A 25,014-nucleotide genomic window follows, 5' to 3' on the forward strand; every position below is an offset into this window, starting at 1 on the left:
GGTACCAACCAAGAGACAGTGCAACATTACCCCTGCTGCATGTTGAAGTCACAGAGAGTCAGAGCAATGGCAAGCAGAAAGTGGTTGCAAGTGTGGGTAAACTTTTCAGAACTCATCGCAAAATTTGTAATGCAAAATGCAAAGCCGTGAAGGGCAACATGTCGAACCAAACACAAACTATATGGATAAGCTGAAGACTTTACAGCTAACGTTAGCACGCCTGCAGGCAGTGCCTAAAAAGTTTGGCTTAATCTACCATGGACAACAAAACTTTAAGTGAAGCATCGACAACTTCAGGTGATCAATTAGCTCATTGGATAAGTTTCTTTTGGACATAACTGGGCTTCTTTCACTGTCTTGGTTGATGTTGGCTTCATATTTTTACTATTGTTGTATATGAGATGTATTAGTATGTTCAAAACCTTAGTATGAAACCTTTATGACTGATTTCTATAGTATTAATGGAGCAATATTAAGGAATGGAAACCCTGTGGTGGTAACAACAACAACAGCATAACACGAAGGATATCTAATGTACAACAGCATTAAATACCCTGTGAGGCAGGGAGGGATTTTATTTTGTGTGGTGTGTAAAATGCTCTAAACAAATAACAAAAATGTTCTCAATAATTAATAATATTGACACTTATAAGTTTGGATTTATTTCTCACAACTGAAATCACATTTTGTTCTTACAGGGAGAGCAAAGAAAAAACCAAAAAAGGTACTGTTGGGTACTAGTACCAAATTCCAGTTATACCAGTACCACTACCTAGTTCAAATGTGAATTGTACCCAGCTCTAATGTTAATACTCTTTATACTCAGCAAGTCATCTCAGATCTTTGTGTGAACCAATCAGACAGCGTCCAATCAAGGATGTAGGAGAGAACTGTGAGGAACGTTACGTTACGTTACTGAGCACCAGTTGGAAAAAAAATGATACTAATGATAATGTCATTCATGTACAAAAACAACAAGGTGGTCAACAAAAAATGAACTGCAAAACATGTAGGTTGAAAATTACAGATGGAGATCCAACAACTTTCAACTTCATTCAGCATTTGAAGTTGCACAAAGAACTGTAAGTCAAGGTTCTGTTGTTAAAATACTGCTACATTTGGTGAAGAGCTCGTTATGACTTGTTTAGGACTCAAAACTCAAAGTTTAGGAGTTGACTTGCCTGACTGGACTTGGAACTTGAGTGATTTGGTCCCACCTCTGGCATATACTATGTTTCACTGCAGTACCGAGGATGAACTCCATAGATTTCTAAATATTCAACATAAGTTGACCTGAAATAGTTTGATTGGCAGCTCTCTCACTCAACTGATCATCCTGGACTGAGAGAAGAAAGAAGAAAGTATACGATGGATGTCTGGATGCTGCAGCACACATGTGGCAGACAGGAAGTACTTGGGTATGGGGAGGGGGGTGCAGGAAAGATGATGGCCCCTTTATCCCCAGCAATCATTAGACGAGACTCTCCAGAGGAAGTCAGAAATCACCATCCCATATGATCCATACTTCCCGTCTTCCTAGAATAGGTCTATTGGACGGGTGCTTTTTGAAAATATTCAGTATGTATGGAAACAGTCCATTGAGTCCACAGCTGGTTAAAGTCTGCCATTCAGTGTATATAATGGTCTGTCTGTGCACCAGCAATTACAAATAAATCATGTGGATCATCTCTTTGGTTAGGGACAATTACGTTCTGCGCTGACAAAGTGATGGCATCTGCCAGGAATAACACACAGAGACAGCAAGAGCAAAGGATGAACAAGCAGGAGAGCAAACTTTATATTATATTTTCTTAATCACTTTGTTCATTTTGTAAAACTGTCTGAACATTTTCTAAACTGTTAGTGCAGATTTTATCTAGCTGAATGCTATTGTGTATCACACTTTCAACAGTATGTTTGTAAAGGTTTACTGGTAAGAGTCAATACTCTGCAATATTGTAGTGGGAAGAACAGGGATGGTGGTAACACTTTTTGTTGAACATCAGTAACTCATTGGTTTGTTCGTGCTAGATCTCTTAAATTTTGATAAATGTTGCCCATATTTGTTTGCTACTACTACTGGGGTGAGTTGCAACACTAGCTGAATACAGATGGAACAACATTTTGATAATCGAATGGATCATTTTGCATGTGATGACTGAATGAATCAAAGAATTCTAATTTGTTGTGAACAACCAACTGATTGTTCAGACATTTGCTCTCATTGTTTTGAAAAATGTGAACCTAATCCAAGAATCCTACCTTAAATCTACCTTTTATCACTGATTTAAGATTACTTTACTGGTGATGCATTAGTTTATGCTGTCAGTATAGAAACAGAGATTTGGGACAAAAATCTGATAGCCTGCAAACTAAGAAGGACTAACAAGGAGAGATGGTGATCTGGGCACATTTCAACTAAAGTTGTGGAAAATAAATTTGATCTTGTTCTGCTTCCAGAACCCAGAATGAGATGCAGCTATAAGAGCTGGCAGCAGACGTTCACTTGTCTGGAGAAGAGGAAAATAATTGCTTCTTCAGCATTTCATGTTGTACTCCTTTTAGCCAATTTTGAAAATAACAACTTCTCATTTCTCAGTGAAGTTATTGTATTAATGTCATATTATACACAATATCGTGTGTCTAATCCCAGCATTTGAATCAGATTGCAATTGCAAATCCCCAATATAAGAGGTCTACAAGAAAGCTGGCTTGCCTCTGCAACTTTCTGACATGGGAAGCTGCTTTTCTGCATCCCAACCTGACTGCTGATTCCAATCAGAGAGTGTATGTCCTCTCGGTGCTTCCCTTCTCTGTCTCTGCCTCGCCTACAGTACACCATGGCAGCTTGAGGATGCATTTGATTTGTTGAATCTCCTGCTGAAAGAGCTTGTCCTCTCACCTGTGACTACAGCTTTGATACTGAAGCCAGTTTGGCACCATGTTGGGTGATGAGTATGGGATTGTGTGAGGAGAGGGCTTATTAGGTATAGAACCTTTTTGAGTCAACGTCATGATCACGATCATCACGATCGTGATCATGGTGTTAGCTGGAGGCAAATATAAGAAAAATATGAGAGTAGCAGACCACATAACTATGTGAAAATGTCATCTTGCTGTGTTGTTGGGTGCCAGAATCACAGGAGTAATGGCTCAAAATTTAAGTTTCACTGTATACGAGCTGCCCTGCCACTCAAAAAACTGAAGACAGCTAAGTTTAAACGCAATGAGACGAAATCTGGGAGATGGGTGCAAGCAAAATAAGCAAAATGAATTCACAAAATGCAGAGAAAGGAAATATTTTCACACCTATTTCCCTTATTAAACAGAAAAATACAACTAAAGTTTCTCTCTTTTACCGAACTAAGAACTAAGTTCCTTGCCAACACATAATACACACTTCATTTAAACTCAACAGTCAGAAACAAAGTAAAACACTCAAACCACCTGGGTTAGTCTTTCCACTGTTATAACAAAGACAAACTCTGGTTTGGTCAGAATAAATCCTTAATTCACTGCATTAGATGTGAAAATATTCTGGTTCTTCTTCTCACTCTTCCTCTGGCTCAGTACACTGTCCTCCGGCCCAGTGAGTGTGTACTGTGTGACTCATCCAGGCCCTTAAATAAGCAAAATAAAATGACAAAATCATCCAAATCCCTTGCCATTGACTGTTGTTCATATTTTGTCTGAAGTAATGTCCCATGGGGCACACCGGAAGGGGAGATACTTTGCTGCTCTTTACTCATAAATGATCCAAAAGTTAAGATAATACCACGTAACAAAAATATGAATCTTTCACATATGTCAGATCTGATTATACTGTGTTACATAAATGAGTGTGTTGGTAGTCAAAGTGCATGGCCAATGGCTTAATCCCATTAAATTTTCCAAATCAATTCCAAAGGAACACACACACATTAGAAACAATAGAAAAGCTGTTCTTTAAGACTGCAGAGCACCCAGCCTCCCCCACCCAGCCCTGCTCTATCACACTCCGCCTCACACCTGCTGTGTGCCGTGAGAGGACGGAACAACTGGAGCCATGGACAGTATGTGTGTGTGTGTGTTTGTGAGTGTTTGAAAGAGAGCACAACTGGGCTCTGGTGTGAATGTGTGTGTTTACGTATGCACGGTCCTGTAAGAATGCATCAGTGCCTGTGGCACAAGGCACGGCCTCGGCTCGATTTAACCCCCCGCTGAATGCCACTGCGACGCCAGTCAGACTTTGTGTGGCCACATACCTCCACTGAAGAAGATATGGAAAAAATCTGTGGACCAGTAAGACTTGGAGATTACATGGCTCCTCTCAGCTCGGGCCTCAATAATGCCTCAAATCCAACGGTGCCATGTCACTGCAATTTGGGGCTTTTGTCTTTAGGGGGAAAAAAGTGAATCTCCATACCATCCCACCATCACAATCTTAATGGGGTATGTGTGTGTGTCTGGTGTGTGCATATGTGTGTACGTAAAAGAGAGGGTAGGCATGAGAGAGGGGATTACATGTAGAAATAGAAATGGATCAACTGAAACACAACATTGGCTTGATTTTTTAATTGCCTCTCGGCTGCAGTGAATGGCCGATGCAGCTGTCTGCGTGAACAGCTGCTCGCCGAAAAAGATTGGACAGAACAAACTCTGGGAGGGAGGAAAGAACAATGCGGGATGAATCATATGCAGCCTATGAGGTATTTTGCAATTTCACAACTTTGAAAAATGCATGCAGGATTAAGATGGACTTTTATTGGAAATTCACATCTGCTCCGAGGAGCATTTCCCAGGGAGCTTGCAAAGATGCATTTTCTATGCTGTCTGGGCAAGACAGAAACAGTATGGTGTATTACGGCACAAAGTAAACTAAAGCAGTGATTTTTTTTCATTCTTCCAGCTTTGTTAATGTGGAATATTTGAGTTTACAAGTTGCAATTTACAACTGTGGAAGAACCAGGGGGTCTGAAAGATTTGATGGAGCAGTCTGTATAGATTTCCTGCAGAATATTTGTCAGACTTGAATTAAGTACTGTTGTTTTGCTCTCTCCTTCTTTCCTCCTCAGCCCGAGGCCTTGTGGCTGACTACTCCACATCTATAAATCACCGGGAATGCATGCTTATATCCCGGAGCGAGCACGCTGAGTCAGTCTGGCAAGGTTAATCACATTCACATCTCCTCGGCCTGTTTGCAGCAGCCAACTGATAACCAAACACACATTATGGGGCATGATCCCTCTTGTTTGCGAATTCTGCTCATATCGTGCTTCAGCAGTGACGCCACATGAAAGAGTTAGATGTAGGTGAGGCTGTGCATCCATAGTGTTTTGGTGATTGTTACCAAGCATTAACAGTGGTGTCTTGGGTGTTCAAACAACAAAAATAAAGCCAAAACACACAAAGAATTGGGTTGAACTTTATTTTACAGTAAGACATAACAATCTGTACTTTATATCAAATTGGAAATTAATATGTTTGTCTTATTATTACTCTTTCTTAAACTCTTATTAGAGGTTACAACAGAGATTACAACTGAACTGTATTGTAACATAAACTGTAATATTTCTCACTGTTAGACCCTTATAAACTTTTCCAGGTAATTAGGGAAACACTGCAATAGAACTGTATTGTAAACTAAAGTGAAATCACATATCTGCTTCTTCCCAATTTACAGACAATATGTGAACTAGATCTACCAACTAAAGGCCAAATTAAGTCAGAGAAAGGTCTAACAGTGGGAAACAATACACTTTAGTTTACAGAACAGTTCTGTTGTAATATGTGCCTAATTAACCTGTAATAAAGTCAAATAATAACATATTTTTTCTCTTTGATACAAAGTATAACTTGCTACATCTTATTAGTGTACTGTTGGGTGTATAGTGTCTAATTAGCTGTGTTTGTTTACTGACTAATAAAGACCATATTACTTTTGTCTCTACTGGAAAATACGACAAACGCTGCAAATGGATAGAGACAGATACCGTCAGGGTGGGGCTGGGGTAGACTAGCGGATGAGGATTGACCATAATAACAGACAGAGGTCTCATTCACATTGCACACATGCTCAACTTACACTGGGGCCAATGGTCGGCTGCACTCATATCCTTATGTCTGTGTGTTTGATGGACTTCTAGAGAATATGGGAAGCTTTCCAAGTGTGACACATGGTTTTCTAGCCTATGAATATCTACAAATATAAGTGTAGTATAAGTGTGGGTGTGTTTGCAAATGTTTCTGAATATGCACGCATGTGATTGTGCTTCGATCTTTTTTCCATTCATTGCTTTTTTCCCCCTCTTCTCTTCACAGAAGTGCCCTACCCAGATATGTGGGAATTAGGCCACATCGCTCACTACCATCCTACTCTAATCAAAGTGCCGATTCTTGAAACAGACAGCTGTTGTCATGTGCCTTGATTCCAATGGCTATCTGTCCCTGTAGCTGCCCAAGTTCTTAGTTGGCCAGCTGAAGTTGTAGGGGGAACGAGGGCTAACTGCGTCCTGTTAGAGCAGTGCTCCAATTCACAATACAGCATATACCACAAACACACTCATCCTCCAAGGTAAGTTTCTTTTTTTTCCCCTCCTCTCTGGAATTATTCCTAACATCCTCAGATTCATACACATCTGAAGATGCTAACCAAGATTTCACAAAGATAAAACTAATATTAACAGACTAGTTTTGAATGTTATTTTTCCACTGAAAATTATTGTCTTAAGATGTAACAGATAATCAAGCAATTCACTAACAAACTGGAGTGTCAAATAGCCACTCATCATAGCAGGTGTTTGATTGTTTTAAATGGATCTACTATAGAGTTTGATATGCATAATCTCATATAACCATATAAGGACTGACTTTTTCTTTAAAGTGAAAAACATCTGCTGAAAAGCAAAGGAGGGAAGAAAACAGCCATATCAATTATCCAGCACTTCATGTAGACTTTTCTCCACCTAACAGATCTGTACTCAGTGCATAAGGGGGAGTACATAACAGTGTACACCCTTGCCATTTTTCTCCATGTTTCACTGCCTTAAACCAACTAAAGCATGAGGGAACATTCTCCGAATGCCTTCTTGGCTAAAAATTTGGTAGATCAGAATGGCTAAATTTACACACCCGTGAGTTATTGTCTGAGCATCTATTCCTGGTTCAGGGTCATCGTCTGGGTGGGCCAGGGCAGAAACAATACCAACTGTTGCAGTCTAACTGACGGGCACGCTTTATCACAGATGCATCTGCAGATTAAGCCTCGAGCTGTCAGGTGTTAAGGGCAAGCTTAATGGAAAAAGCTAAACCAGCTTTTATGACACACACACACATTGGGCGTGATGAGAGATTTTAAACATCAGTTCAACTACTTGCATATCAGAAATATGTGTTCAAATCTATAGAAATGAAGGAGAAAGAAAAAAGTTTCCCCTGTCATGTTAAAGGGATTTTTTATTGGGGTTTTATGAGGTACTTATCCCTAGTCAGTGTCTTACATCAGGAGTGCTGGTTTAGGAAGCTCAGTAATGTGCTGCAGTGGATAGGGTCAGCAGCAAAATGTATTTTAGCCACCTAAATCAATATCAGTCTAAGAGTACATTATATTTAGAATATTTTCATCACTTTACCTTGATGTTAGAAAGCCCTTTCTAATGGAAAAAGGCAAAATACCACCAGGTTCCTTTGGCAAAAACTGTCATTTTATCTCACAGATCACAGGAGTTGCTGGACTACCACTGCCTAGATTGTTTTTGTTTCTGTTTGAGTTATTGTATGAATTTGCTATTTTACAGGGTTAGTTTCAATTCACTAAAGTTTGGTGGCTTTGGAGAGAGCAATATTTGGCTTATAGAAGGGTTAGAGTTTGTGTTAGGCAGGTTCCTGACAGAAAAGGCTGTCTGACAGCGAGGTAAAATGGTGAAAATATTCTAAATATAGCATACACTTAAACATATACTGATTTTTAAGAGGGCTATTTTTAGGTTGGTAGGCTAAAATACATTTTGCTTTTGACCCTGTCCACAGCAGGTCATTGCTTTGCTTCATAGACCAGTACTCCTGCTGCTTCTCCAAACTAGGGGCACGCTGACTGCCATCTGCTGTGAGTAAAACACTGACTATAGATAAGTACCTCATACAACCCCTCTTCAAAAACTACAAACCAGCCCTTTAACCTGCTTGATATGCATTTATGCATAAAAGTCAGTAAGGTACAAGAGATGAAAAAGACTAGTGGAGGATTCCTACGGCCTTCTCCTGTTAGTATGGGATGGTCTTAGGTCTTTATTTGATGGTGAATTTGTTGCTTGTTTGCATAATGCATCATGGCTCAGATGACTGGATGTGGGGGAGTGTCGTCAGGAAAAGAGACAGACGAGGCATGTTCAAACAAAGTTATGCATTGGAATCAGCTTCACAGGCTGTTCAGTGAAGCCATACATTGACCTGTTTTCCCTCCTTGATTAATTTGGTTGAAAAAAACTTGTCCAGGAAAAAGGAAAGTAGAACAATATTGGAGGATTTGAATTCGGGGAGAGGTTTAACAATCAAAACACACACATACAAACACCTATAGGCAGGGTTTAGGTCAGAGATCAAATGGCCCTGAACTCTCTCCCTTAAGGCTGAAGACATCAGAGGTCCCTCTGTGTACTGCTCTCCATTTATTTTACCCAGCATCCCTCATCAGGCCGGGGTGACCCTGCGACCCTGGAGCTAGGGTTACCTGTCAGTTGACTGTCTTTTCATGAGCATGGGGCTTGACGCTGTGTCAACATTTGTTCTGTGAGGAAAAAGGGCAGAGTTTGGTTCAGTGTGGAGAAGACCAAACTAACAAATAGAAAAGTTATGAAGAGTCAGAAAGAAAGAATTTAGTCACACTTTATTTTACAGTACACAAATAAGTCTTAACAAGCTACACTTTTTTATTAAATTATGCAAAAATTAGAAACAATATGTTATTCATTAGACAGTATAAGAGTCTTATTAGACTTTATTAGAGAGTAATTAGGGACACATTACAATAGAGCTGTACTGTAAGCTAAAGTGAAATCAAACATCACTTACTTGAGACACACCTTCTTTGGCTGCACTCATACAATTGGCAGAGTAGCCACAACTGATACCAATTTCCTTGGTCAAATCATCTTCCTCTACCTTTGTAATATCTGATCCACATATTGTTTTTGAAATTGGGACAGTAGTAGTAATAGTGTCATATCACTTTAGTTTACAGTACAGTTCTGCTGTGATGGTCCCTAACTACCCTCTAAGGGTCTAATATTGTCTAATTTGATTTCTTAAAAAAAAAAAAGTAAACTTGTTACATTACATTAGTGTATTATAAAATAAAGTAGGATTTCTTTTATGTTGAACTCAAAGAATAAAACTCTACCCTTGTTCATCGCTTGTTCAGATTTCAGGTAGTACAGCACCCTGACTGTTTGCTCAGATGATATGCATGTGTGATAATCCCTGTTTATTCAGAGACAAGGATCCAGAGGAACACAGTAAACAGATGCCTGCATGGACACCTATTGAAGGGTACCTACAAAAACACTCCAAAAGCCCCCCTGTGTGTGCTGTCAGCTATCAATCAGGGTGCCGTAAGTGGGATCCTTGAGTGGAGATGCTATCAGCGCTGCCCCGTATACACTCACACCACAGTTTCCCTTATCTCTGCTGAGATAACAGATCCCCTCTAACATCGAGAGGCCTGAACCAGACACACTTGCTTTCTGCATCTCTCTTCATCTCTCTCTCTGTCTCAGCTGTGCTATAGGCCACTTCATTTCAGACGGGGGCCCTCAGAAAAAAAAAACAGTCAATTTGCTCTGGTTCCTGTTTAAAATTCAATAAGTGTGTCTCTTATATTGCAACCGTGTGGTGCTAGCGGAGGCTACAGAGGGCGCGTGCTCCTTCTGATTCCAATCTCTGATGTTATCAGCCACGAGAAGAAACATGATACATGTCTCAGTTGACTAATCTAGATGGGCATGAAATTGAACAAAAATCAGAAGCATGACACATCAACAATTTCCTGCAACTGTACTTTTTTATTATTTTGTAAACATTGCATTTCCGGAAAATTGTTAAAGGTTTATGGTCTGCGTTAACAGGCAAAGAGAACAGATGTTTCAGGGTTGTGCAATGGAAACGCTTTGTGTTTACAGCTTTAAAAAGTCATTTTATGCGTATCAGATTAGATTTTAATATAAAGTTTCCAGTTTCATGTATGTATAACTGCATTACCAACAGGGTTTCAAAGAGTGCTGTATGTTGACCGTGTTGCGGTGCAGATATGTGAGGTCACTGCAGTTATTTTTTCCTCGGTTTGAGGACAGCAAGCTGTGGAGATGGTCCTGCACTGGCCATGTTTTTCGGGCTTCCACCAGACCACAGCACGTTGGGCCTAATAACAAAAACAAGCATCCCGGTGTGGAGCTGGTCCCACAGTGTGAGGACCTTAATGAGGAACATGTGGAGCTGCCCAGACACACAGTCAGAGGAAACCCAATCCCTCACTCCCTCTTTTTCTCCCCCTTTCCTTCTCCCTTCCCCCCTTTCTCCCATTCTTTCTTGCTCACTCTTTCGCTTCACTCTACGTCTTCTGTCGCTAAGTCTTTAGTTTTTTTTTGACTGCTTTTGAGTCCTCTGTTCTTGTAGGTTTTAGAAATTCTTAATACAAACCTCAAAACATTTACATTTTCTTTCTGCAGTCTTTAGAAACTACCTCTTCAGACTTTTCCCCCTCCTATTGTACCAGAACAAGTGAGCCACTGTCAGCAGGAGAAATATACCAGCCTAGTTTTTACCTGATATACACCCTCATACTGCACCCACTTTCTCCAACTTGTTTTACAGCTGGTAGCATATACATATTGCTGGGTCATGCAATGCAATACGCTCATAAGGAAACGTGGGAAGAAAGAGCTCTTTCTCCGCCCATCAAGCCTGACAGGCGGTCTCAGAGTTTCTTTCATGTGCTGAATTCATCCTTACCGTCCACCTGGATCAATTAACTGTTTGCTTCAGTGGTCATCAGTCCCGCAGTGTGGAGCCTCAGCTCATTTAGCAGACAGCAGCTTATTGAGAGGAACTATGGCTTTGATTTTGTTGCCTTTATTTTTGGCATGCAAATTACAGCTGGGCAATATGGCTTATAAATAACAGGCTATCTTAATATTTTTAGGTTACCAGTAAAGGCTGTCCAGTAAACAAAAGAAATTCACAGTGTCAAGAAAGGAAATAATCTTACACGTGTTTTCCTAATAAAACATAAAAATACAACCATACACCTTCTGAATCAATGTTTCTTTTACTAAACTAAGAAGTGCTTCTAACTGCCTGCTTCTAAAAAACACATTTCATTCAAACTCAACAGAAAACCAAAATAAAACTCACCAAAACAGTCTTGTTCAGTCTTTTTCACTGTTCCAACAATTGCCAACTGTGGTGTGGTTAAAATCAATCCTTTATTCGCCGTGTTAGATGTGAAAATATTCTAGCTCTACGCTGTTTTCTTCCCACTCATCCTTTGGCTCAGTGGGTGAGTATTGTGCAGCTGACGTAAAATGACAAAAGAAACGCCAAAATAACCCACCAGCGAAGGACAGTTGCCAGTCGCTGATATATTCCTCCAATTGCCCAAGCTGCATTTGTAGATAGACTGTCCATCCACTGAGTGAGCCTGTACAGGTCGGCCAGTTTGGACCCTCTCACTCAGCAGATCATTTAATTAGCAAAATAAAATTGCAAAAATCATCCAAAATAACTGGCCGATGATGTACTCAGCCAACTGCTCATTGCAACTATCTCATGTTTCATAATATTCATAATATATCAATATTGATTTGTCTAGTCCTAATGCACATGTCTTATTTCTGTCACTAACTAAAACTGAGCATCTTCAGCTGTTATACATTGAAGTAAACACTGTGTTTTATTCTGCAGGAAATGTCATCACTTGCCCCCGAAGACAAACACTATAACAGGTGAGACATGTCCCACAGGAATTTGTTTTAATTTGCTGCACAATCAAACAGATCTCCCTCCTGCACTGTGTCACTACTCCCTGTCTAAGCTGTCACAATACCAAGTGTAACCTGTTTGAGGGGATTTAAAATGTGACCATAAAGCACTGCAGCCATAAAGCAGATCAACCAACCAAGCCTCCAAAATTAGCTGAACAAACAGAGTAAGGTAGAGCCCTCTGGGGGGATAAACTTGGCACAGTGGATTCAGTGTGACAGAGGCCCTTCTGGCAGCTCAGAACAATCCAAACGTTCCACTTGGGTTGAGCTGTCTTCGTTTCCCCCTCCACTATATATATCAGCCCCACATCAACATGGGCCTGTGAAGACCTTTCACAAGACTGACAGGCCACCTGAATCATACAATTGTGTGGCCGGAGGAGCCTGCATGTGTATAGAAAAACCAGTGATCCAATAACTGTCTGGGTTCACTTCTCTCTCATAAAGTCAGGAGGAGGGAGGCGCAGAGGGAGACCCACAGCTACAAGCAAAACACCCCGGCCGCACCACAACAAAAAGCTTTGACTTTTTAGTTGAATTCTAGAAATTACACAAACTTTAACCCTTCATTTTCTTAATACAAATATTTTATCCATTAATTGCTTGGTGCGTTAAAATTCTTTATTTGCATGGCACAGAAACCACAGCGCGTGTCTCAGGCTGAGAGCTGGTGAGTCTATGTGGCCTGCAGATGGTCCGGCCTCTCAGCAGCTGTGCAAATGAAAGACGGAGTGTCGCTGAACGAGTGAGAGAGATGGAAAGTTGGCCACAAAAGGAAAAGAGTAACATACAAGTTGCTAGCTGAAAATGTAATGGAAAAAATAATAGCACTCTGAGATTTGCTTGAAAGAAAATAATTGAGTCAGAGTTTTTTCTCTGAATTGTGTGAAGTGACAAAAATAGACAATGCCTATGTTTTCAGCAGGTAAAAGACCTCTTTGTAACAACAACAGCACCAACAAACAAGACTGAATAACGTATTTTGACCTTGGTGTAATGGAGAAAAGCCCACATTATAAGTCACCACCATATTTCCTCTATCGGTATCTACATTTAAAGGGACAGTTACATATTTTCCTCTGGTCTGTAGTGCTTTTCATCCATGACAATCTACATTGTTTTGCAGAGTTTTGGAGATATCAGCCACTGAGATGGCTGCCTTCTCCTGAATATAGTCAAACTAGATGGCTATGGCACTCCAACAAAATTCAGGTAAAAAAGGACAAAAAAATAAGCAAACGGGGGACATTTTTCTGAAGTGAAACCACCATGTATCATTGCTACCAGGAGCCATAGATGCATGAGCTACTGTGAGATTGAGTGCCACCATCTCATATTACAAACATTTTAATGTGTAGTATTTATAAGTATAGAAATAGCAGAGATCCGTAACAAGTTTTAAATGCAATAGTTAAGGTATTTTTCAGAATGTTAAATGGTTTTCCTAGTAATCTACCAAAAAGTGCCCCAAACCACCTGCCTTCACTCTATAGTCTTAGTTTGCACACACAATTGTCAATCAAACTCTTATTATTTAAGTGCGTAGTCTGGAGTGAGAAAACAACAGGTGGGGGGATCCTGCTTAATGCTGAAAACACACAAACATTTGTCCTCAGCGGGAGGGGGAGTCAAACTGAACAATTGGCCCTGGGTGCTTTGTAGTACAAAGAGTTTAAATTTCTACTAGTCTTGTTTGAGTTGTGCAGGAGAAAAGTTGGATGCATTTACTGAATGGCTTCATGCTTTACCCTCAGTCATATATGTGCGGATAATAAGCAGTTGTAATACTATTATAACCACAACACCCTGTGATTCTTCACTTATAATCAGGGCAATTATAATTTCACACCACCCCTCCTGTCCTTCAAGGCACTTTTCCACTGTCCTCATCCCCAGTAATTGCCACTACATGTAAATATCAAGTGGTTAGTGAATAATTAGTGTTTCATTGGCCAGCAATCACCTCTGGGCCCCGTCTACACTTTAGACCCCTCCCTCGTAGAGCCGCCCTGAAGACAGGGGCCCCTTTTGAATGACAGCGCTTGGGAAGGAAGACGAATTTTTGTCTGATTTCCCGCAGCCACAGCGTCGATGAGAAGCAGTCGAGGAACTCCATTCTAACTGAATGGATTGGTATGGGGAGAAGCGGACCACAAATCACGGCTAAGCGGCAGCTTTGGGACTGTGTAACGTTGACGATGGTTTTACTTTCGCTGCTGTTTCGACCAGGTAAGTGTGAAGCTTTTTTCAATCCGTGCTCCTGCACTCCTCTCCTGCATGCAGAGCGCTGTGTGTCCCGCTCTCCAATCGGTCATGGAGGTGGTGGAGATGGGAAAAGTTAACGTCTGCCTTGTGTTGTGTGGTTGTACTCAAACTCTGTAACGACTTTGGACGTTTCGCACTCACTTTTACTAAAGTTTTCAATGTTTCGGTGTTAAAAGAAGGAGAAGAGTGACTGTTTTTTAAAGTATCCCGTCCACTACGGAGACAAAGTAGTTCTTATTTAGATGGGAACCCCAGACACGGGAAAGATCTCGCGAGAGTGGTAATTTTAACCCAAACTATGATCTTTCCTTACCCCTAACTAAAAGTTAATATATCTAATCATAAACTAAATTTAATCTTAAGTGTTGTCACACATAAAACAGACTGCATTTGTGTAACATTCACGATGATGAAATAAGGCATACAAATCTCGCGAGAGTTTTGCAATTCTAGGATTCCCTTCTGTACACAACCAACAAAGTAATGTCCTGTTGCTGCTGCTGAGTATCTCAGCTTCCAGCCTGCGCTGCAACACTTGTGTCGCTGCTAGCCGACCAGCACGAGTTAACTTACTTTATGGATGTGTTTTTGAACAAATGTATAACCATTCTTGCTGAAACAACGTTGCCAGACAAGCTGAAACTGACCGCTGAATGGTTATCAGGTTTTAGAAAACACAAGCTCGGACGAACTTACGGTTTTATCAAGTTGTGCAAAGTTACGGGTTAGCTCCCAGTTAGCATAGCCCACTAGCAGACTGGCGTCCAGCAGCAGTCGCAGTCAGACCAAAAGAAAACCACGGAGCTTGTTTTTTAAACAGAAAATGCAGCTAATCGGACACCAGACGCCCACTAATACTATTCAAACCACGAGTCTAACTTTATCACATAGTTTTGAGTGTTTATTTGTTGTTGAAGCTGAGTGGAACGAGATATTTCCCCCTATTCATGCTTCATTTATTAACTTTGTTAGCTACCATGCATGGGGGTCCAACTTTTTGGCCTCTGAACGTGTTGGTCGCTCCTCTATCACCCTGCCAGAGAAACCAACCAGAGTTAGGAGCAGCCTTTGTTTGGAGTGTAAAGTTGATTTTTTTTTTTTCATGTGATGTGGCGAGATCCTAGGACCAAGTTGAGAGATCAAGTTTAAATTTTCCTAGTATTATGAACATTGGTAATACACCGATAATGGCAGGGTTACTCTAATAAAAATATGCATTGTGTTAGTATGATGGTGAAAAGTTTAAAATCATGATCAAAAGTTGTCAGGAATATGAGATTTTCAATTATCAAGGCTCAAAATTGCCAAATGCTGGTGACTTCAAAGCATTTTCAAAAAAATATTAAGGACATTCAATAAATTTCTTTAGTATGTAAAAAAAAGTAAATTTTGAACCATTACAAGAATATGATAGAATTGAACTTTGTTATTTATTTGGACCATTATGTCGCAATACAAAAATTAAGTGCTTATACAATTACGTGTTGAGATGATAAACAGTTATATTGAATTGTTGACCTCTGGAGACCCCTCATCTTCCTCTTTTTTGTTTTGACATTTTGCTGTAACTGCATGTAACACCAGAAAGATTTATAGTGTAGTGGTTATGGTTATATAATATGCAAAAAATAGTTGCCTAAATGGATTAAGATGTTAGGTAGAGCAATATATAGGTCATTTCTTAAATATGCAATACCTTAGGGCTGCATCTAATGATTATTTTCGTCATCGGTTAATCAGTAAGTTATTTTCACAGTTAATTGATTAGTTGTTTGTTCTATAAAATTTCAGAAAGTGGTAAAAATCCCAAAGCCCTAGAAAATGTCTGCAGATGTCTTGTTTTGTCCACAGCTCAAAAATATTCAGTTTACTGTCATAGTGGAGTAAAAACAAAAACAGAAAATATTCACATTTAAGAAAAAATCAATAATCAATAGTCAAAATAGTTGATTAATAGTTGACAACTGATTGAGTAATCTTTGCAACTCTAGTCTAGCAACATATCTAAAGACACCTGGAAGCCACTCTTTATTGTTTGGAACCTTGTCATAACTGGATGTAACACCTAAAAGTTTATGAAAAAGTAGTGTTATGGTTTAAATATGCAAATAAATAGGTGCCGAAATGCATTTAGATGTTGTGTAGAGTGATGTAGGTCATTTCTTAATGTCTTAAAATATACCTGTGTCCAAAACATTGGTGTTTTTTGTAAGTTTGAGTATTTAAATGACGTAGTGTCAACTAGGGCTGCAGCTCATGATTATTCTCCAGTCATAGTATCTTTGTTTGTGAAAATATTGAGTATTTAACTAATGCTGTTCTGCCGCCTAAAGCCATTAGAGAGCAGTGTCTACATCTCCAGCTCTGACTAAAATCTACTAATCTTTAATATACTAACATATATAAACACTATTTTGTGGTCATTTTGCTTATTTACATATTTCCCACTTCATCCTCACACTTGTTGGTAGCCCACTAAGTGCCGGAGCATAAGGACACTTTAGGGAGATGTGTGGTTGTTGACGGCTGTGCAGGCAGTGATTGTCAAAAAGTGTCAATCACAGCGGACTGGGGTGACCTCGCGGCGAGATGGGGGAGGCCCGTTGGAATTCAGGGGAGGGACGTAGAATGGCTCTTAACTTGACCTCTCACACTCCATCTCAGTTTTTATCAGGGCTCGTGTTGAAGTGCAGCGACTGCGAGCTGCATTAATCATCCGTCAGGCCCCCTCCAGTCAGTGCATCAGACGTGTGTGAAAGTGAAGAAACTGTGCGAAAATATTCACGTGCACTGGTGTGAAATCTCCACGCTTATCTTGCTGTCTTTGTCCATGCTGCTGGGAGATTAGACGGAGCTTTTGGAGTAAACAGAAGATTATTCTGCCGCAACAGAAGAGCAGTCTGATGCAACTGATCCTGCTTTAGCTGTAAAAGTGATTTATGTCTTGGGGATGCTGGTTGATGCTCATCTGAAATGGAAAATCTATCCAGCAGGAGTTGATATCCCAGTCAGCATATGAGACATCCCACCCGAAAGTACCACACAGCTCAAATGAACTTGATGAATATCCACACTTTTACTTCCCACAGACATTGTTGCAGGTCCTTGTTTTCCTTGATAATAAATATCCCACTTGTGAGTCATAACTTCACAGGAAGCCCTGAATTTAGGCGATACCACCCAAATATCACATGCTGAGCTTTTCTGCCCCCACTCCCACCCCCACTCCAGCTTCCAGTTTAGACCTGGACAAGTGTGTCTCTTTCTGTGATGATCCTCTTCACATTAGCTGCCCCCATACACTGAGTCCCGCCATGCCATGCAGCGTAGCTTAATGGACTTCAATTACCTCAGCCAACAGCCAAACCACATTCAGCACCCTGAGGCAAAGTAATACAGGTTGGTTTCCTCCTACAGTGAGGGCTGCATGCTATTTCTGTGAGGGCTAGTCGGGGGAAATAAGTTTCGACTGACTCCGGAGCACAGTGTGGGACCGTGGCCTCGTGAGCTCACGCATTTTGGCTTTTAATGGCTCTCCTGATTGAGCTAAACTTGATAGTGGAAAAGTTTTGACTCTGCTGCCTCGTGCACTGTGCTGAGGTAATGGTTCCGTAAATGTCAGATGGATTTTAAGATTCTTGGTGGGTGGAAACTCTTCATAGTTCAGATTAATGGATATAGTCAGCATAAGGGCTGCAATCAGGGCTCATTTTCATCATCAAATGATCTGCTGATTATTGTCATGATTAATCGATTAAATGCTCAATCAATAAAATGTCAAAAATTGTGAAAAATGCTCATTAGATGCCCAAAGGGACATCTTGATATTGCTTCTTTTGTCTAACCAGCAGTCTGTGGCCGCAACAATTAATCAGTCATCAAATTAATCACCAACTATTGTGATAATTGATTAATCAGTTTGAGTTATTTTCTAAGACGAAAGTCAAAATTCTCTGATTTCACCTTCTTAATTGTGAGTATTTTTTGGTTTCTTTACTCGTCTTTGGCAATTAACTAATATTGATAGGTTGTGGGCATAAAACATTTGATGATGTCATTTTGGGCTTTGGGAAACACTGATATCGACATTTTTCACCTTTTTCTGACATTTTAAAACGAACAACTGTTAATCAATTTATCAAGATAATAACTAATCAGTTGACTATGAAAATAATTGTTAGTTGCAGCCCTGACAGTCCAAAACCCAAAGACTCCTCATGACTTTTTTTTGCTGAATTGATTAATCCGTTATCAGAATAGTTGTTTTTAATTGCTGATCAACTAGCCCATTAATCGACTAATAGTTTTGTCTCTAGTCAGTGCAATTTTGTCAACGAGGGAGGTTTCTGATGAAAATGAGAAGAGATGCAAATATTTTCACATTAAATGTGATGCATTAATGATGTGTCTATTTTTATCCAGGTATGAATAGGCACACAGCAGCTATTCAGCAACTCACTGCTTTATTTAATTTATTAAATTCACTATCAAGCAGACTGTGATGGATGAATAAGTTAAGTGCAAGTCCTTCCCTGGACTCTTAAGATTTGACATGTGTAAAACTACTTGTCAGTGGTACCTGTTATGTACAGTTTTTCAGTTTTTAGTTGCAGTTTGATCAGGTTTAGGCAACACAACCACTTGGTTAGGTTTGTGGTTTGTCTTGGCCGTGCAGGTGTAAATAGCCACATTGATTATTTACACCCTGCATACACATATCCTTGATGGCTACGGACACCTGGGTGCTTGTCTCTGCCGTGTTCGGCTGTGTACACCCGGCTGTAAATAGCTCCATCAGCAAATAGCATCTGCCTAACAATTTCACAACACAAAATGTTGATGGTCATTTGTCTTGTTTTACAGCTCACTGCCAGCAGTGTCGAATCCAGCGCTGTAATGCGGAGTATGTTGCTTCTACCTCACCCTCCAGTGGTCTGCAGGAGGACGTGGCTCTGGACGTGGACTACTGCATCGCCTTGCGGGCCTATGCCCTGTGCACCAGGCGGCAGGCACGCAGCTGCAGGGGCGACCTGGTCTACCACTCTGCCGTCTTCCGCATCAAGGAGTTATTCTCTCAGCACAACTGCTCCAGTGATGGGCCCACGTCCTCGGCCAAGGTCCCCAGCACGTCTCGACCGGCCGTGTCAGAGTTGTGCGACTACGAGAACCGGGTCCTCATGTCGGGCTCGGCGGGTCAGCAGAAGAAATACGCCCACTGTGGATTATTTGGAGACCCGCACCTACGGACTTTCCGCGATGAGTTTCAGACCTGCAAGGTGGAAGGGGCGTGGCCTCTGATTGACAACCGCTTCCTGTCGGTGCAGGTGACCAACGTGCCCGTTGTCCTGGGCTCCAGTGCTACAGCAACCAGCAAGGTAAGGATTGGTCGAGAGTCGAGGTGTAAGAAAACATTGATACACTTGAATATCACAATATTATGTGTGGTGATACTGTATCAATTCTCCAAACACTGTGTCATGATGTCATGATACATGCAAAGGTTCATGGGAGTGGCTCATTTTGGGGTGTGTCGGGGTTTAACCCCAAACAGATAGCAGTGCCTTTATCTGTCTTCACTTTTCTGATTGCATAAAGCAGTTAACTTTTTAACCTCAGATTTTATGAATGGTGGTGTTTTCTTTATACTGTACCATATTATGTATTAAATCGAAAACCCTGTTTCGTGGTTTGTATCATATCACTAGATTCTTGCCATTACACAGCCCTAGCTGAGAGTAGAGCTGCAATGATTAGTTGATTAGTGATTGAGAGAAAATTAATTAATCACTGTTTTGACAATCGTCTGCTCATTTCAATTATTTTCCTAGCAAAAATGCCAAATATTCTGTGGTTTTAGATCGGAAAATGCAATGGTTTGCTGCTCTCTTTTGCACATTTGACAGTAAATTAAAATCTTTAGCTTTTGAAGTGCAGAAAAACAAACACAGTAAAGACACCATGGACTCAAAGAGATTGTGAATGTCATTTTTTCACAAATTTTAATAAAGTGTTTTATAGAGAAACCAATTAATCAAAAAAAAAAAAAAAAAAGCAATGAACTAATTGGCAGATTAATCAACAAGTACTCAAGCAAATAGTTGCAGTCGTGATTTAGAGCAGTGGGTCCAAACTTTTTTTGGCTTGTGAGCCCTTAAAACAAAATAAACTAGAGCTGCAACGATTAATTGATTAGTTGTCAAATATGAAATAGCAAATATTTTGATGAGCAGTTAATTGGTTTGAGTAATTTTTTAAAGGAAAACTGTCACATTCTTTTGAGCCAAGCTTCTTAAAAGTGAATATTTTCTGGTTTCTTTACTCCTCTATGATAGTAAACTGAATATCTTTGGTTTGTGGGCAAAACAAGACATTTAAGGACTTCATATTTTGTTTGGGGAACATTTATTCATTTATATTTCTGACGTTTTATAGAGGAAACAAGTAGTTGTTTAATCAACAATGAAAATAATCGTGAGTTGCAGCCCTAGTTCCCATCTTTTTTGGCGTGTGACCCCTTCAGATGAAACAAACCCTCTCACATTTAAGATGACCTGTATTGGTAGATCTATTTAGGATTTCACAAGAAAAAAAAAATCTGGCAAAAAAAGAGAAAATTCTGTCCCCTCAGATTTATTTTGCATCCCCTTGTGGAAGAAGTGCCTTTCTCACGACAACCGCCTCCATCCACGTTAGAAATGAACACCTTTTAGTAAGTTTGAAGCCAGTGGCCTGTATGAGCAGGCTGTTTCTGAGCCCTGGCTTGCTAACTCAAGTATTGCCATAAAGTATCAAACATGTGAAGTTAATCGTCATTCCACGGTGCCTCTCGAGCCTCCAGCATTCCTCTTGTCTTGGAGCTCCTTCAGATCTATGAGGGAACAGAGAGAGGAGGGGAGTCCTTCAGCGGTGTTGAATCACAGACATGCTTGAGCGCTCTACCTTTAACACATGGGTGGTCATATGGTAGTGATTAACGCTCACTCAAACATTTTCCTCCACCGCCACGATCTGGAATGTTTTTTCACCCCTCTGGTCAAATAATTAACTGGCTGCTTTTTGTGTAAATATGGAATAATGTGGAAAAATAAAGGAATAATTGGGCAGCAGTGACGGCTTTTTGATTCTCTTAATTGAACAGGCTGATTTTGAACTGAGGATTTCAGAACAAACTCTTTCAAAGGGCCATTTGCAGTGTGCAGCCTAATTCAAACCTTGTAGTGTGGGTATTGTGTGTGCCAGCACCCGCATGCCCCCGTCATGCTTTTGGAGTTGTTTTCAGCTGCCAGACTTGAGACAGGAAATCATCCATCAAATACACTATCCCTGTAAGTGTAAACTCAACCACAGCCACCGCTTTGTCAGGATACTTTGAAGAAACAGAGGTTAGGCCACAGTTTTTCAAAGCTCAGCTGGAATACAAATCACAGTCAGTCATTGAGTAAGCACCAGCAGTGCCAGCGGAGGAGAAGTGTTGGAAGATACATGGAGATTTGAGGCTGTTACGAAACCTTGTTGTGTGAGCCAACACTCGGGGAAGACTAGAGGAGTTATTGTTATTTTAGTGCTACAGTAGTAATTTGTTTTAGGTAAGAAAGGGCCGGTGATAGTGACCACACAGTGATTTCATTTGTGGTTTATTTGAGTGATTGCAATGCAGTGGATCAGTGACAGCAGTCCTCTGAACATTTTGCAGTAGTTATGAATTGGCACAAGAGAGGGAAAAAAGTCACTGCTGCTCTGAAAGGAGGCCAATGTGGCCCACGAACAGCTTCCACAGCAGCTCCCTGCTGCCACCTTGTGGCTCAAATTGGTACCACTGTTAGTCAAGATTCATTTGAGCATCATTTGTCAGATAAGATAACCCTTTATTAGTCCCATAACAGGGAAATTAACAGTGTTACAGCAGCAAAGTGGATAGCAAAATAGAAAAAAGCATAAAAAAAAGTGATATCAACAAGAGGATATATTAAAAAAAAAACAGGAACAATATAAAAAAAATAGGAACAAAATAAACAAGATAAAATATAAAGAATATTAAAATAAATTAAAAAATAAACAAGAAAACAAAACAATTGAGTTGACACCACTGTGCAGACGAAATATTGATATTGAACAGTCAAAATGATAATACACCTGAGTAGAATATTGATATCGCACAGCTGTAGTGCTTATCATTACATTTATGCAACTGTGACTGTGAAGCTCATGTATCAGCTGCTTTATGTTATGGAGTCATAGGAATGACATATAAAAAACAAAAACCTCTAAAAAAAAAGATGGAAAATATAAAAAAAATGTAAGGACAAATAAGTAAAAGAATAAATAAATGTGTAAATACAAACATATTAAATTAGAAAGAAAAATTTTAAGTATTTTAATTTATTTTCACATTTACTTATTTAGTTCTGTATAAACATTTATATATTTTTGATTACATATATTTTTTGCATATAAGTTGCTCTAATTTACTATCATTTACATGTCACATTTATTTATTCAGATTATTCTATATATATTCATTTGTTTATTTAAAACAGCAGTTATTACATGAATTGCTTAGTTTTACAGTATTTACTTTTTTAAAAATTTATTTTAACCCTTTATTTTTCTTTATTTTATGGATAGATCTGTTAAAGGGATTTTAAAAAAAAAAAAGATATTTAAAGAAAATGGATTAAAAAAATAAGTAAGTAATTTATAGGCCGAAAAAATAAATATATTCTAACATAAATATAGATGAATATATACATAAAAAGTGAATAAATAAATGAAAATGCTTTAATTATTTTATTTTTATATTTTATATATAAATTATTTTATATTTTATATTTTATATATTTTTATACTATATTTTATTTGTCTTACTATTTCCACATTTATTTATTTGTCTTAATATTACCACTTTTTTAAAATCAAATAATTTTTTCCTCATTTATTTTCTTATTCTTTCTAAGAAGTATTCTTTTTATGGCACTCCTATGACTCTATATTATGTAAGGCAGACTATAACTCTAACTGTAATATAATAAAACTAAAATTAGTTTTGTAAAATGTTGAAATCTGTTACTCAGTACTGATCTTTTCCTCTTATTTCAGATCACAGTGATCTTCAAGTCATACCACGGCTGTACAGATCAGAAGGTGTACCAGGCCACCACAGAAGATCTGCCGCTGGCTTTTCAGGATGGGACTCGCAGCGGCGGCGAGAGCCTGACCATCGTAGAGCGCGGTGGCTCTGGCGTGGGCCGGCAGGTGAAGATACAGGCCCGCTACATTGGCACTTCCATCATCGTCCGGCGCGTGGGAAGCTACCTGACCTTCGCCATCCGCATGCCGGAGGACACCCTGGACTTTTCTGAGGACAATGGCGGCCTGCAGCTCTGCCTGCACGGCTGCCCACGCAACGAGCTCATCAAGGAGCACACGCTGGGCCGCCAGAATCAGCAGCCGCGCCTGCAGGGCACCAGCACGGAGCTGGGCCCTCTGCGGCCTCCTCACCAGGTCTACACAGTGGAGCGGGCCACAGCCAAGTGTAGAGAGACTCTGCAGGTGGAGGATGTGTACTTTCAGTCCTGCGTGTTTGACTTGCTGACCACAGGAGACCCTGAGTTCTCCATGGCGGCGTACGGCGCTCTGGAGGATTTAAAGGCGCTGCCGCCCAGTAAACTGAAGCAGAATTCCCCGAGGACTCCTCGTCTCTCCAACCGAGGGGTGTCACACATGTCCGGCTCCCTGCTCTCACTCCTGCTCTTCATTCTGCTGCTTTTGTGAAAAATAAAATAAATATAAATGATTTTTAAACGTGGAGACAAACAGAACGTGGAAGCATTACCAGCTTGAGGAAAGAGTGACTAGAGCTCAGACATGTATTTGTAATTTTTTTTTTTTTTTTTGGGGGGGGGGGGTGATTTGTGAATGTTGTGATCTTTTTCTGTTTTTGTCATTTGAAGGATTTCACTATCATGAAAGATGGCATTTCTTCCTGCTTCGCTCCTTCTGTGGATTTCCACATGGGTCACATCATTTCAAGCCAAACATGTCCACCATTTTCAAATACTTACTATTAACTGGTTTACAACAGTTTGTTAAAAGGCTAATCTCATAATTGTGTGTGCTGACATCGAGGCAGCTAAACAGAAATTAGTTTTTTGTAAATATTTCATTTTTACTGAGAGAATGCACAACCTCCAAACACTCCACTGTGTACGAAGCTGCGTATGTAATTCCATACTGTGTATACGCTGTTTCTGTGTGGCTTCTAGATCCTGTATAATCCAGTAATATCAATAGCACTTAACGGTTTTAACAGCAAGTTTTGTGTATTTAAATGTTATTTCTTTGTCTGCTTCAGCTGTTGTTTCAGAAATCGGCAAGCTGAAAACACAGGATCCAACAACTGTTTGTAAAAACTACCTATCCATAAACATAAGATGATGTGTCAGTGTGATATTCAACAGTTCTCATCTTCTGTGAAACACTCCCTCTTCAAGCTGTTTGGCTTCCAGTTTTAAAGGTTAAAAAAAAACACAAATCTTTATATAATAATATATTAAAAGAGTGTATATATGTGTTTTATATTGTGTACATTTGCCTGTGTATAGATGTTTTAACTGTAATATGTTTTACATTTGTTGTGTTTAGTAGGCTATTTTGAGACATTGTAAGAAAAGTAAACTAATATGTGTTGTGTTGTATATGTAATTTTCTGTATTAAAGTGTTGGGCACTCCAGAAAA

General features: G+C 39.8%; 1 protein-coding gene across 1 annotated transcript; it reads left to right on the top strand.

The window, feature by feature from the left end:
• The first annotated feature begins 6,402 nt into the window (after positions 1-6,402).
• rgmd (RGM domain family, member D) lies at positions 6,403-25,014 on the top strand. The gene is made up of 5 exons (XM_084722919.1): positions 6,403-6,553; positions 11,935-11,975; positions 14,095-14,243; positions 19,143-19,654; positions 23,376-25,014. The coding sequence occupies exons 2-5, from the start codon at positions 11,938-11,940 to the stop codon at positions 24,048-24,050; spliced, it is 1,374 nt and encodes a 457-aa protein (XP_084579045.1). The 5' UTR covers positions 6,403-6,553; positions 11,935-11,937; the 3' UTR covers positions 24,051-25,014.

Source organism: Lutjanus erythropterus, chromosome 7, assembly GCF_056507025.1.
Source record: "Lutjanus erythropterus isolate fLutEry1 chromosome 7, fLutEry1.hap2, whole genome shotgun sequence".
Classification (NCBI taxonomy): Eukaryota; Metazoa; Chordata; class Actinopteri; order Lutjaniformes; family Lutjanidae; genus Lutjanus; species Lutjanus erythropterus.

What these genes read in the sequence shown, in the direction of transcription:
- rgmd (XM_084722919.1), top strand. Translation starts at nt 11,938, where the DNA reads ATGTCATCACTTGCCCCCGAAGACAAACACTATAACAG. An exon ending in GAAGACAAACACTATAACAG is followed by an intron (nt 11,976 to 14,094) that starts GTGAGACATGTC and finishes GATTTCCCGCAG; the next exon opens with CCACAGCGTCGATGAGAAGC. An exon ending in TTCGCTGCTGTTTCGACCAG is followed by an intron (nt 14,244 to 19,142) that starts GTAAGTGTGAAG and finishes CTTGTTTTACAG; the next exon opens with CTCACTGCCAGCAGTGTCGA.